At 49.3% G+C, this 15,684-nt stretch overlaps 1 protein-coding gene across 1 annotated transcript; it reads left to right on the forward strand.

Annotated features, from left to right (window-relative positions):
* Nucleotides 1-732: 732 nt before the first annotated feature.
* Nucleotides 733-15,457, forward strand: LOC311229612 (taste receptor type 1 member 3-like; the record flags this gene model as incomplete). The annotated part of the gene is made up of 8 exons (XM_084315688.1): nt 733-935; nt 1,071-1,371; nt 2,297-2,653; nt 2,842-3,264; nt 3,381-3,584; nt 4,012-4,132; nt 14,325-14,695; nt 14,783-15,457. The coding sequence occupies 8 exons, from the start codon at nt 733-735 to the stop codon at nt 15,455-15,457; spliced, it is 2,655 nt and encodes an 884-aa protein (XP_084171814.1).
* Between the last annotated feature and the right edge of the window lie 227 nt (nt 15,458-15,684).

Raw genomic sequence — 15,684 nt, forward strand, 5'->3', positions numbered from 1 at the left:
CAATACAAATGTCTCTCACTAATCATTATACTGTGTGTAAAGATATAATGAGACTAATGTTGTGTAATACAGAACCCAGAGGAGGCCCAAGTGTAGCTATACACAATGACAAATGTGAGGCTTTGCTGTGATAATAAACCAGTGCGAATCAGTAGAAAGGGATGTTGCTCATCTCCTCTGACCAAGTGACACCAGAGAAACCTGAAGACTAAACCACAAGCAAATGACTTGGTAAATGCTCCGGAAAAACCAACGCCACCTGCATGACAATAACACAAGTTACAAATCTCATCGTCATTCCTCATCATCTCCCAATAATACTGTCAAAAATACACAGAAAACAGTAGATGTTCACATAGGTGTGAGACAATTCAATTAGGTTAAATCAAAGCTAATCTGGAAAATCAATAATCAGCTATTGCTATTATCATTGCGTGATAATGTTTCATCTTCAGCTCCATGAGGACCACAGAATGTAAATGTGAGTCAACACCACAAGCGTCATGCTTACACGGGGTCTTTGGGAAGGCGTTTTGTATGACACATCCTTTGAAGACATTCCTGTGCAAGTGAGTTCAGAAAAACCAGACAGAATAAGCCACAGGTTACTGGCAGACTGACTCTTTGAGGTGAGTTAAGATACAACACTGATATATCATCACATACTGTAGAGCTTCACACAATTAACGTCTCTAATCAACCCTCTCTCCCAGTCTCCCGTTCATCTGAAGAATGTCGCTGCCTTTTAAACTGCTGGTTCTGTTCTGGGTGTCTGGACCGGGTTGCAGTCCGAGTTCACCTGGCTGGTTCCAGAACATCTCTACCAATCTCTTCAATTCATCAGGGGACATTTTGCTGGGAGGACTGTTCCCCATCAACCGGCTCACCAGCAACCTCAGTCAGAGACTGGAACCTGATGACATTAGCTGTAGCAGGTAACATAACAAGTTCAATACACTGTTTACCTAAGCTATTATTATTGTCTCTATCACTTTTTCCAACATATCAGATTCTACATTTCCCCAATTCTAAGTTTAGTCTTTAACCCTCCTTCTCCTTCACCCTGACAGCACAAATGAGTATGGGCTGGGTCTCGCTCTCGTGATGAAATACACCGTGGATGAGATCAATGCCAACCAAACGCTGCTTCCCGGCGTCAAGCTGGGTTACGAGATCTTTGACACATGCACACAGTCTGCTGTCATTGTGAGGCCAACCCTTTTCTTCCTCACTGAGAGATCCACAGAGGAGTTGGTTGTCATGTGTAATTACACGGATTATGAGACCAGGGTGGCAGCCGTCATTGGTCCGTATACATCAGAGATGGTCTCTGTCATTGGACAACTTCTGAGTTTCTTTCTGATACCACAGGTTTGGTCACAAAATACTAGCCTGTCAGCAATGCCAATTATTTATGTGCTTAAAGTTGCACCATGTAGTCAAAATTAAGCATGGTTTATCTTTAGTATTGCAATGATCTGTTTGGCTGTGGTGCACCTACGTACCGTCCCACCACCTTTACCATACAAAGAAGCGTCCTCTAAGTGCAATGTCGGTTCACTTTGTTTCAAATGGTGATTTGTGTTGAGATTATAAACAATATTCGAGCATTTTATAACTGTGTTACTGTGCAGGTAATATTTTATTCTCAAAACTACCCAATACAGCTTTAATGTGTTACTGCCCCAATGTCCGTAATTTAATGCCCCAATGTCCGTAATTACATTGAGCAAATAGAACATAAAACATGTCTGTTGTCTAGTGTTAGTCCAACTAAACGGCAAGAGAATGAAAACATGTCTGTTGTCGTGTTAGTCCAGTTAAACAGCAAGAGAATGAAAACATGTCTGTTGTCTAGTTGTAGTCCAGTTAAACAGCAAGAGAATGAAAACATGTCTGTTGTCTAGTTGTAGTCCAGTTAAACAGCAAGATAATGAAAACATGTCTGTTGTCTAGTGTTAGTCCAGTTAAACAGCAAGATAATGAAAACATGTCTGTTGTCTAGTGTTAGTCCAGTTAAACAGCAAGAGAATGAAAACATGTCTGTTGTCTAGTCAGTGTTAGTCCAGTTAAACAGCAAGAGAATATTGCTTATGTTTGGATCATTGATAGGGCATTTAAGAGAGAAAAACAAATGCGCTCTAAAATGTGTGTCTGTGTATGGAAAATGTATCTCTCCTCTGTGCTGTTTGATATTTTCTCCAACTATTAACTGTTATAAACCGTATACATCACTGTTTGCAACAAGGCAAATCTAATATTCGATTGTACTGTAACATCATTCTTCTGTCTTCAGATTAGCTATGGTGCCACCAGTGACAAATTCAGCGACAAGGAGATCTATCCGTCATTCCTGCGCACAGTGCCCAGTGACAAGTGGCAGGCAGAAGCCATAGTGCACCTGCTGAGGACGTTTAAGTGGAACTGGGTGGCCGTGGTGGGCAGCGATGATGAGTATGGACGCCAGGGTCTGCGTGAATTCTCCACCATAGCAGCAAATAATTCCATCTGTGTGGCCTACAAGGGTCTGGTCCCTGTCGACGGTGATGCTCTGCGAGCGGTTAAGAAAATCCTGGATCAAATCAAAGCAACCAGCGTGGGAGTGGTAGTGATCTTTTCAGTCTCACAGCCGGCCAAAGACTTGTTCAAAGAGGTTAGCAAAGTAAAGCATTTTACAAGGAATTTGTTTGACATTTTGTTTAGAAAGTTGTGGTGTGACTCATGTGATTCCACTATTAGCTTTTCCTTACTGTATATTTTTCAATTCAAATCTTTTGGGGGATTTCATTTTATTATATCTGATTATTTGGTTGCATGTCTCATTATGTTATCATGGATCAGGTTATAAGGAGAAATATGACTGATGTGTGGATTGCCACCACGGCATGGGTCCACCACAACAGCATCACCTCCCTCCCAGACATTCAGACAGTAGGCACAATCATTGGATTCAAGGACAGAACACAGACCCTGGACCTTCTTACCAGCTACACCCTGGAACTGTTCTCCAGACTAAGTAAGGAGAGGATGGACAGCCCCCCTCCAGTCCCTGAGTCAGGAGCAGCCTATCCCCCTGATCCCTGCCCACTGTGTTGGAACTTGTCACCTGATAATATTAGCCTGGTGGAGGAACCTGGCGTGCAGAACGCAGCTTTTAGTGTGTATGCTGCCATCTACAGTGTGGCACAGGCACTGCACAATATGCTGGGATGCAACGCCACCAGCTGTATGCAGGGCCCTCAAAGCAAAATATATCCTTGGAAGGTAAGTTCCTGCTTAATTTTCTGTGTTCAAACTTTTTTCTCTCTCAAAGTGAACAAAGAAAATTACAAACATTTTATAAGTTCACACTTATGTGAGAATAAAATCTTCTGTTGCAGTTGCTGGAAGTGCTGAAGAATATTTCTTTAGACTTGAATGGAACACGTATAGCGTTTGACAGCAGTGGTAACCCAAATGTAGGATACAACATACTACAGTGGGACTGGGAGAACAAAAGTATGCATTTCAAAGACATTGGAATGTTTCATAAGGAACTGTCGATCAACAAAACCCTCATCAAATGGCACACAGGGAATTCTAAGGTAATATTCAGAATTCAACATTCTCCTTTAACTCTTTCACTACCACACTGCCAAAGGGTTAACCCTTTCGCTGCGTCAATACAGAAGGTTAACCCTTTCACTGCCACATGACAAAGGGTTAACCCTTTCACTACCACACTACAGAAGGTTAACCCTTTCACTACCACACTAGTGAAATGTTAACCTTCTGTATTGTGGTAGTGAAAGGGTTAATAATGTATTTCACTCATTGTAAATGTTGGGAATGAGGACATTTCTCTGTGTTATTGCACACCCAATTTGATATAATCCATCCTATTTAGCTGCTTTTATATTCATACACAGAAAATGTTTAACTGATTTTGGTGACAGATATTCTGTAGTTGAGTATACAGTAAATTACTCTAGCTTGTTGTGAGTCAGTAGCTGACTCATCTGACGTGTGCAGGTCCCTCGGTCCACCTGTTCAGGTGCATGTAAGGCCGGCCAGGTGCGTAGAGTCAAAGGCTTCCATTCTTGCTGTTTTGACTGCATTAACTGTAAGGCGGGCACCTTCCTGGCAGAGACAGGTATGTGATTCTCTATTTAGTTGCTCAAATAGTATTCAGGATTTTCATTATAAATGTATTTATTCTTCTATTTATTTTTATTTATTTTTTTGCTGTGCCCAAGCAGCTCGTTTTAAGTTGGTCGGTCCATCCCAAGATAAAAAAAAATAAAAAATAATATAATTTTACACAACATAGTCATGACACTTTCCACTATGATTGATATTGTTGTGCCAATGCATCATAACAAATATCACACCAGTCAGCCAGATGATGGTGCTGACTAAATATCAACATTATCTGGCCATCCTCAGTAAATATTATTAAACTTCTCTGACATCATCTGGTCTTTCCAAAGACCCAAGAGATGGGACAGTAATATATATATTTGTGGAAAAGGCTCCCTCTTGTCGACTACTGCAACGCCAACGCACTGCTTGCTGGCCTCCCGGCCACTGCCACCAAGCCTCTTCAACTCATTCAGAACGCAGCGGCCCGCCTGATCTCAAACCTACCGAAGTCAGCCATGTCACCCCACTTCTTAGGGACCTGCACTGGCTCCCCATTGCTGCACGAATCCGCTTCAAGGCCCTCGACCTGGCATACCGTGCGGCAAAGGGAACCGCTCCCGCCTACCTCTGGTCAATGGTCTCTAACTACACACCCTCAAGACCCCTACGCTCTGCATCTTCTGGCCGTCTCAGACCCACTCCTATCCGAGCTCCAGGAGGGTCATCAAGGAGAAGCCGCCTTTTCTCAGTCCTTGCCCCACAATGGTGGAATGAACTGCCCACCCCAGTTATGAATTGATGTAAACAAGACAAACGTCTTTTTCTGGTCTGCATCTCCTTAACAATGGACCTGTCTCAAAACCCTGCCCTCTTTTCTTGATCCTCCAATAACAGCTGTCGCTTACCTCGGACTTCCTCGTACAAACAAAGTTGATTGGAGGATCAAGAAAAGGGGCAGGGTTGCAATCTGTTAAATAAAGTTTTCATTCATTCATTCATTCATTCACAGCCGAAACCTGTCCAATCTTTCGCCGTCGACTAAAGACGCACTTTGTGCTGAAGGGTCTGCAATTAGGTAAAATTAGACCTAAAATAACCCCCCTTTAAGTTAATATGTGGGAGTTAAGTTATTATTTACCACATAATGTTGCACTGTCTGCCTATTGATGGCATCTCAGGTTGTATGGCGGTGCTGCCCTCTAGTGGGCCAGAGGTGGTTTAGTGTTCCCTCGTATCTGCGTCACTTCCTCTCTATGAGCTTGTTGACGTTGAACTTGACCGGACACCCAGCGAGAGCAGACGTACACCCAGCGTTGCTCTCGTTAACGTTATAGTTTGACGGTGACCAAGTATGTAAAGTGGCTTACCAAGCGGACATTATACCACCAAGAGAGAGTGAGTTTTAGTACCCAGCTAATTTGATGTTTAGTAAACGTCTGGGATTAGCATATTACAGCGGACTATAGTATTCCCCATCTATCGTTACCAGTTAGCCGAAGCTAGCTAGCTCGGCGCTAATACCTAAAGTAGCTTCGGCTCATGCTTCGATAGCTGCTCTATACTGGACATATCAGTCGATATATAACACAGACCAGAGAACATTTAGATAGGGTCTGTGTCGCTGTAAAAGGACACAACTAGTCCTAAGAAGTAGCCATAGCAGTAGCCTGTGGTACAGAGGGGACCAGCGTGTCTGCAGCAGCTGTCGGCGTGCGCCGTGCAGCACCACGGAGCGGAGCGAGACACTCGGATCCACCACAGCGGTGCATCTGGTCTGCAGGAGCAGACTGGTGGCGCCTATTGGACCGGGCAGCGTCTTCCCGCCCTCATCACCCCGCAGCGGTCTACTACTCCTCATCACAGAACTCATCCGGGTCCTTTTCTCACCCCCAGGATTATTAACTCTCTCCATCTCTCTCATCCTGCAGAGGGAATTGTTCCTCTGACAGTGGTAACCGCTGCAACGTTTGGCCAGAACACTTTAATAGAACTATTTGGGCGCCCATCTAAATTTAGTAATAGTATTTAATTAGGCATTGTGTAACGTGATAACAATATTTCGTATGTATCTTTTTTCCCCTTTTTTTGCTTATATAAAAGCATTATGATTCAAACAGTTTCCTCGCTCTTTCTAGTTTAGGTGACTCCATTTTAAGTTATTCACTCAGTTGTGTATTTGGTACAATTAGTTTAAGAGTTAAGGCATCCTACCACACCCCCTAAGGTGATAATTATATACAGTCCTCTAAGCTCCCGCACAATTTGGTCACTTCGAGCCGGAGTTAAACCAGATAGGATGTCACGAAAGAGCGAGGTAGGTTCAAAGGGTCCCCCCCCCCCCTTCCCTGAAGGGAAGACACGTGCTCCTAGGGAGCGTAGATTACCCTCCCGACTAGATGACTGTGTCCTGGGTACACCCAGTAGCCCTAGTTCGGAGAGCAATCAGCATGTGCTAAACACATCAGCTGACCGGACAGTAGGGGACTTTACAACCCAGACGGCAGGCACACCCCAGCTAGTAGAGGGTGCTGCTGCCACACCACAGTTAGATCAGACGGCAGGCACACCCCAGCTAGTAGAGGGTGCTGCTGCCACACCGCAGTTAGATCCTGAGAACAGAGTCAGACCCGACTGACACCCCCCAGCGGCCTGAAGAGAAGAAGAGACACCAGGTGGCAGTCTCATGTAGTAAAGACATAACTACCTTCTCGCCACTGGATACCGCCAACCAAGATGAGTATGAGCAAGATGAGCCTGAAGAAGAAGAGGAGAGTGACTCCGCTGAAAACGACTCGCAACCTGGAGAGGATATCAATCCCCCAGACAGAGTGGAGCCACGCGGCAGGCAGGACTTCAATCACTTCCAACCAGGAGAGTTCTTCCTAGACACTCGCAGAACTAGTAGGCCCCCCAGCAGAGCACAAAGCAGAGGGAGCGTTACCAGCCAAACAGAATTCATATTCCAATGCATGCAACAACAACGCGAAGATGCGCTCGACAGAGAGAGAAGAGCCGCGGAAGCACTGGAGCGGGAGCGCGATAGAGCGGCAGCCCAGGCCTTGGAGTACACCCGGCTCGCTACCGCCCAACTGCAATCGGCCTCTGCCTCCAGGCAATCATCAAGAGCATCCACTAGGAATAACTCACCCCAGCGCCGCCAGCCTGAAAGGGAGGAGCACCCGGCTACATATCCCCGACCCCGAAGAAGGGACAAGGCCGACTCCGAAGACCTGGAAAGGCGACTGGCTCGTCTGCAGGAGGAATATACGGCACCAAGAGAGGTGCCACCCCGCTCTCAATGTGAGCGGCTACCCGCCACACACAGAGCAACCTCCAGATCCCATCAACATTGGCCCGTAACTGCACCGGCCCCTAGGTACGACCCGCTCCCACAGCGCCCACCAGGGAGCGCCATCCCATTCTTCAAAGACAATTCTAGAAGTCAGTACCATGACATGAGGATGTGTCTGGAGTTCCTCCTGGGCGCCGCCAACCACAGCGAGCAACAGAAGTTCCTCGAGCTGTCTATGCACTGTACGCTGCCTGCGGCCAAGCTCATATGCACTGCCAACGCATACTCCCCCACCCCCTATACTTCGTCTCTCCAGGCCCTGGACGAGCGCTGGGGACGCCCGTGGGACCACATATTGGAGGAGATCCACGAGCTGGGAGAAATGGCAGACATAAAGGACGACCACGCCCTGGACGCATACTCCTTGAAGGTACAGGCTCTGGTGAGCCTCCTGACGTTTCAAGGAGCCGCCGGCCGCACTGAGCTCTATGCAGGCTCCAACGTAGAGCGCTTCGTCAGGAAGCTTCCAAAGGAAAGGGAAGAGAGGTTCCGACGGGAACACGAGCGTCTCCACCCCCAACAGCCACTGTCTACCCTGATGGAGCTCTCAGAGTTCCTGAAGTCGGAGATGAGGCACATCCGCCTCCCCAAGCGGGAAGAGCCGAGAGGCAATGGACGCAGTGGACGAGACAAGTCCGACCGAACGGGGCGGCCCGTTAGGGTGCTGACCACCGTACATGAAACCAGATCAAAGGAGCACCAAGGGCCCCCGAAAGGCCAACGAGGCTTCTCCTCCCAGAAGAAAGGAGAGAAGAAGACTCCGCCGCCATGCCAGTGCTGCACAGAGGTCCACTGGCTAGACAACTGTCCCGTGTTCAAGGAGAAGACTACAGAGGAAAGGAAACAGTGGATAATAGAGAATAAGCGGTGCTGGAAGTGCGCCCGTGAGCACAGAGCAAAGGACTACACCCTCAAGGGACCCTGCAGACAGAGCGGGTGCGGGAAGATCCACCTCACGGCCCTCCACGACCTCAACAATAGAGACGACAAGGCTAAGCCTTATGTGGCGGAAGTCCGTGATGAGCCCTCTAGAGAGCTACGCAACTACTACGTGGGCCCCGTGAGAGGCAGCACTCCCCGCGTGCTGTTGAAGATTGTGCCGGTGGTCCTGCGGAACCGCGACAAGACTCTGGAGACCTACGCGGTTATTGACGATGGCTCGGAGCGCACGCTGCTGATGCGTGAGGCTGCCATCGCCCTTGGACTCGTGGGCGACACAGAGGAGCTGGATCTCCTCACCATCCAACCAGGGCGCACCACTATTCAAGGAGAAAGTGTGGCCCTCACCCTCACACCGGCCGGACGGCCGAAGGAAGTCTTCAAAGTGAGCCGCGTATTCACAGCTGCCGGGTTGTGCCTCTCCAGTTACGGCTACCCGATGGAGTCCCTCATGAAGAGGTACCCACATCTCCGTAATCTGGGGATCAACGCTGCAATGGAGGTGAAGCCCACCCTCCTGCTCGGCTCCGATAATGTGAACCTCACTTTACCCAAGCACATCATCCCGGGTCCACCCGGATGTCCCGTCGCCCTGGAGACTCCGCTAGGCTGGACCCTGCAGGGCCCCATCAGTCTAAGAAATCTGAACGCCCGTCAGACCCACTGCCTCTTCATTGGAGCGGGGCACGAAGACGAGGCATTGCTGGAGAATGTTCAGAGGTTATGGCAGCTGGACATTGCTCCATACAAAAACGAGAAGATACACACTCGCTCCAAAGAAGATAAGGCGGCGATGGATCTTCTCCAAGCCAAGACCAAGCGTGTCTGCGTGCGCGGTGTCCTCAGATACGCCACACCGCTCTTGAGAAGAGAGCCCATGCCGACCTTCAAGGTTCCCCCAGGAGTAGCGAAGCCGTGTCTGCTTAGCACTGAAAGAAGACTCAGCAGAGACCCCGAGACGGCTGCCGCCTACGCCACAGAAATGAGCAAGCTCATAGAGTCTGGACTCGTCAGGAGGCTGAAGCCTGAGGAGGCGGAAAGGAGTACCGAGTCATGGTACCTTCCACACCATAACGTTAAGCACAACGGAAAGAACAGAGTGGTCTTTAATTGCAGCTTTCAAGTGCGCCAGCAGAACCTCAACCGCTATCTCCTGCCCGGTCCGACTCTGACCCCTCCTCTCCTCGGAGTCATGGTGCGCTTCCGACGACAGAAGACCGCCATCAGTGGCGACATCAAACGCATGTTCCATCAGGTGTGTTTGCTCGACGAAGATAAGCCACTCATGAGGTTCTTGTGGAGAGAAAACCCAGACGACCCGGAACCGTCCATCTATCAGTGGGAGGTGCTGCCCTTCGGGACGACCTGCAGCCCGTGTTGCGCCACCTACGCCCTGCAGCTTCATGTCGACGGCGGCGCCGCACCCCCCGGAGTCTCCGATGCTGTCCACCACAGTTTCTATGTGGACAACTGCCTCCACAGCGTGGAGACCGCGGAAGAGGCCTACAAGCTGGTGCATGACATACGCACCTTCCTGGCCACCGCTGGCTTTGAGGTCCGCCAGTGGGCCACCAACGACCCTGAGGTCGTCCGAGACCTCCCAGACGAAGCGAAGGCTGACAGCAGCGAGACCTGGCTCTCCCAGTCAAGTGAGGACGCCCAGGAAATGACTCTGGGTCTCCTCTGGCGTTTCAAGTCTGACACCCTGTGTTACCGGCAAAAGAAAATCGAAACTCGCCATTACGTAACCAGGAGGTCGATCTACAGTACTCTGGCGAGTCAATATGACCTGTTGGGTTACATCAACCCCTACACGACTCGTGCCAAGGCTCTGGTCAGCGAGCTGTGGACTGAGGCAAAGGGATGGGATGACCCCCTACCAGAGACACTCGGGGCGAAGTGGAAGAAGTGGGAAGAAGAGCTCCCCACCCTCCAACAGATCGAGTTTCCCAGGAGCTACTTTCCCTCGAGCGTCAGTCTGACCGGCAGCCAGCTCTCCCTTCATGTATTCTGTGACGCGTCTGAGAAGGCATATGGTGCAGTAGCGTACCTGCGCGCGATGGAGCCCGACGACACAGTCCACGTCTCCTTCATTCTTGCACGCTCAAGAGTTGCACCCAAGAAGCAGCAATCCATTCCCCGGCTGGAGCTCTGCGCAGCTCTAAGTGGAGCCCAGTTGGGAAAGATGCTGAAGGAAGAGCTGCACCTCCCCCTTCACGCGGTGTCAATGTGGTCTGACTCCACAACAGTCATCCAGTGGATCCAGTCGACTTCGTGCAGATATAAAGTATTCGTGGGAACAAGGGTGACAGAGATTCAAGAACTTGTGGGGATCAGCTGCTGGCGATACGTTTCGACAGATGTCAACCCGGCGGACGTGATCACCAGAGGTGCGACCCTCGAGGAATTGGCACGTCCCAACCTCTACCACCGTGGACCCGACTACCTATGCAAGCCAGAAGAAGACTGGCCTTCTCCTCCGAACTTGGAGAACGCAGAGGTGGAGGTGGAACTTAAGAAGTCCATCTTCTGCGGCCTCACTGGACTCCAAGACCCTTCAAATACTGACGGTCCCAAGGTTGAGGATTGCCAGACCCTAGAAGAGCTCCAAGTACGTACCTTCCACCACCGGAACCCCGGTCCCGGAGACCCGACCCCTCTCAGCGCCGACGACTACGCCGCAGCTGAGATCATGTTGCTGCAGAGGGTGCAGCGGGAGGTCTTCCAGATCGAGATGGCGTGCTTGGGACGGAAGATGGAGCTACCAAGAGACAGCAAGCTGAGGCTACTGGCCCCCGAACTGGACGAGAAAGACCTCATACGTGTCGGAGGCCGCCTACGACGGGCTCAGGGCCTCACTGAGGACAGCAAACACCCCATCCTACTCCCCTCGAAGCATCCGGTGACTAACTTGGTGATTCGTCACTATGACACCAAATTGTATCACCCTGGAGCGGAGCGGCTCTTCGCGGAGCTCAGGAGAAGGTTCTGGATACTTCGCGGCCGGGAGGCTGTGCGGCGTTACCAACGGTCATGCACAGACTGCCAGAAGCTCAGAGCCCAACCCATCATGCCACGAATGGCTGACCTCCCATCCTGCCGCCTCCGTCTCCAAGAAGCGCCCTTCCACAACACGGGCATGGACTGCTTCGGGCCCTTCACCATCAAGGCGGAGATCGGGAGAGCAACTGCTAAGAGATGGGGAATCATCTTCAAGTGCCTCACCACGAGAACCGTCCATCTCGAGGTGCTGGCTGAAATGACAACAGACAGCTTCCTCCAGTCATTCCGTCGATTTACTGGAAGGAGAGGGCGACCCCATACCTTATGGTCTGATCACGGGACGAATTTCAAGGGAGGAGAAGCTGAACTCATCAAGAGTTACCACCAGATGAGTGAGGAGTTGAGGGACGAGCTGGCCTCCCAACAGGTCACCTTCTCCTACAACCCTCCAAATGCACCCCACTTCGGTGGAACGTGGGAGAGAGAGGTCAAGTCAGTAAAGGCTGCTCTAGCAGCCGCGCTCAGAGGACAGGTTCCGAAGGCAGAGGTCTTCAACACCGTGCTGGTGGAGATTGAAGCCATTCTGAATTCCAAGCCACTGGGGTACGTCAGTAGCGACGCGGCCGATCTCGACCCCATAACACCCAACAGCCTTTTGATGGGGCGGCGAGACGCGGCCCTTCCCTTTGCGGTCTACGCCTCCACCGAGATCATCGGCAGAAGACAATGGAGGTATAGTCAGGCTCTAGCCGACCAATTCTGGAAGAGGTTCACCACCGAATATCTCCCATCGCTGCAAGGCCGCCGCAAGTGGATCACTGAAAGAGGCAACCTAGAACCAGGAACCCCAGTCATGATCGTGGATCAGGCACTCCCCCGAGCCCGCTGGCTCACCGGAGGGGTGAAGAGTGTGGTAAAAGGGCAAGACGGAAGAGTCCGCTCTGCTATCGTGGATGTCGGAGGAAGAACATACCACAGACCAGTGGCTCGACTGATCCGACTACCCCCGTACTCTGACTCTGACCAGCCTGAGTGACTACTAGACATTCAGCAGACCTCAGTACTGATTAGCGCCGCAAATCAGGGGGCGGCTGTGCTGAAGGGTCTGCAATTAGGTAAAATTAGACCTAAAATAACCCCCCTTTAAGTTAATATGTGGGAGTTAAGTTATTATTTACCACATAATGTTGCACTGTCTGCCTATTGATGGCATCTCAGGTTGTATGGCGGTGCTGCCCTCTAGTGGGCCAGAGGTGGTTTAGTGTTCCCTCGTATCTGCGTCACTTCCTCTCTATGAGCTTGTTGACGTTGAACTTGACCGGACACCCAGCGAGAGCAGACGTACACCCAGCGTTGCTCTCGTTAACGTTATAGTTTGACGGTGACCAAGTATGTAAAGTGGCTTACCAAGCGGACATTATACCACCAAGAGAGAGTGAGTTTTAGTACCCAGCTAATTTGATGTTTAGTAAACGTCTGGGATTAGCATATTACAGCGGACTATAGTATTCCCCATCTATCGTTACCAGTTAGCCGAAGCTAGCTAGCTCGGCGCTAATACCTAAAGTAGCTTCGGCTCATGCTTCGATAGCTGCTCTATACTGGACATATCAGTCGATATATAACACAGACCAGAGAACATTTAGATAGGGTCTGTGTCGCTGTAAAAGGACACAACTAGTCCTAAGAAGTAGCCATAGCAGTAGCCTGTGGTACAGAGGGGACCAGCGTGTCTGCAGCAGCTGTCGGCGTGCGCCGTGCAGCACCACGGAGCGGAGCGAGACACTCGGATCCACCACAGCGGTGCATCTGGTCTGCAGGAGCAGACTGGTGGCGCCTATTGGACCGGGCAGCGTCTTCCCGCCCTCATCACCCCGCAGCGGTCTACTACTCCTCATCACAGAACTCATCCGGGTCCTTTTCTCACCCCCAGGATTATTAACTCTCTCCATCTCTCTCATCCTGCAGAGGGAATTGTTCCTCTGACAGTGGTAACCGCTGCAACGTTTGGCCAGAACACTTTAATAGAACTATTTGGGCGCCCATCTAAATTTAGTAATAGTATTTAATTAGGCATTGTGTAACGTGATAACAATATTTCGTATGTATCTTTTTTCCCCTTTTTTTGCTTATATAAAAGCATTATGATTCAAACAGTTTCCTCGCTCTTTCTAGTTTAGGTGACTCCATTTTAAGTTATTCACTCAGTTGTGTATTTGGTACAATTAGTTTAAGAGTTAAGGCATCCTACCACACCCCCTAAGGTGATAATTATATACAGTCCTCTAAGCTCCCGCACACACTTCTTCAACCATTATCTGAAATGAAAAAAAATGGGGGGGGGGGGGGATACTCTAACCCTAACTAGCCTTACTGTCATGCACTTGTCCTAATAAACTAACCTACACTGTAGCATTCAACACTTTGATGAACATTGTTACTCAGCTGATAGAGTTGTGCCCTTCCTGATGACTTATCGTACAGAACTTGTAAGTCGCTTTGGATAACAGGCAACAGCGTCAGCTAAATGACTAAATGTGTAAATGTAATATTACACTCTTGTACTAAACCTATAAAGGTACCGCAATTTGGTACCGATTGATAGCATGAATCTGTATTCGGTAGTACCGATGTAATTTGGGCGGTAGTCGGTACCCAACCCTAATATTCATGAGCCACATATTCACCACTTCAACTTTTTGATGTTCTGAAGAGAAATTAGGCTATTAAATAAGAAAAAAAGAAAATCTGTAGTATTCCAAACATCCTTTGTTTTGTCCTTTAGGCAATTAAATAAATAAAATAAAATAAAATAAGTGTGTTGAAAGAATGTTCAAGTTAGATTGTTCTCTTCATTTTATACCTTTGTCATTTTGTTAAATGTTTTTCTATGTCACCTGACTCAAAGAGGACATCCAGTGTACAAAATGCCCTGAAGGCCAGTGGTCCCTCATCCGCAGCAATAACTGCACTCACCCTACATATGACTTCCTGTCCTGGAGCCAGCCTGAGTCCGTGGGAATGATGCTGGCAGGAGTGGTGCTGCTGGTGTGCCAGGGGTCGGTGGGGGTCTTGTTCCTGAAGCACCGAGGGACCCCACTGGCGAGGGCCTCTGGAGGATCCATGAGTGGTGTGGCCCTGCTCAGCCTGGTAGGAGGCTGTCTCAGCCTGCTGCTGTTCCTGGGTCAGCCAGGGGACGTGGTGTGTTGTCTACAGCTGCCCCTCACCTCCATTTTCCACACAGTGGCCCTCTCCACTATTATGTCCATCTCACTACAGGTGAGGACTGTGTGCTGCCAGCGTACGGTAAAACATATTGGTAAGGAAAACGTGATATTACCCAATTCTGCTACCTTCTCTTCACAGATACTCTACGTAACAGAGTTCCCTCAGAGGGCTGCCTCTCACCTGGATACATTAAGAGGTCTCGGAGGACACCTGCTAGTGCTGGCCTGCTGTGGTGTGCAGGCAGGGATCTGTGGCTGGTTTGTACAGGAAGGACCCTCTCTATCCCGGTACCTGGCTCATTTGAATGTGACCTTTGTAAGGAGGTTTCTGCCATGCCCAGTGGAGCCAATGGTAGGCTTTGGCCTGATGCACGGCTTCAATGGCGGCTTGGCCCTCATATCATTCATGTGCACCTTCATGGCAGCAAAACCTCTCCATCAGTACAACCTATCCAGGGACATCACCTTTTCCACCCTGATATACTGTGTGATTTGGGTGTTCTTCATCCCCATTTACAGTAGCCTTGTAAAGGAAGTAACTAAGTTAAATTCCATTGCCTATGTGTCTTTCAGTCTTGTGAGCAACATGGGACTGGTGACAGCCTATTACTTCCCAAAGTGCCACCTGCTGCTGAGGAAACCTGAGCTCAATACCTCTGACTACTTCCGTAGCTTCCTAGAAGCAGCCCCTCCAACTCCACAGGAAGAACCAGAACCAGAACCAGAACCAGAGCCAGATACACAACCACGGCCAGAGTCACAACCAGAAGCAAAGCCAGGACAACAAGAGCCAGAGCCACTGACTGCTAGATAAAGTGTTTGTTAGTTAAAAATCTAGCTTGAGGCACAACCATGCAGCCTAATCATTACATTAGACAATACGAGTAGGTAGGAGTAGGAGACAGCGAGTGGTTTGATTGAGACTGTGGTTGCATGTTTTCACCATAGGCTATATGGAAAGTTGTTTAAAAAATTGTTAAATTGTTATGGTAATATTCGGATTAAACTGTACGCACTGAAATAATGATACGCTTCTGGTTA

The sequence above is a fragment of the Notolepis coatsorum genome (assembly GCF_963971535.1).
Source record: "Notolepis coatsorum genome assembly, chromosome: 6".
In the NCBI taxonomy this organism is placed as follows: domain Eukaryota; kingdom Metazoa; phylum Chordata; class Actinopteri; order Aulopiformes; family Paralepididae; genus Notolepis; species Notolepis coatsorum.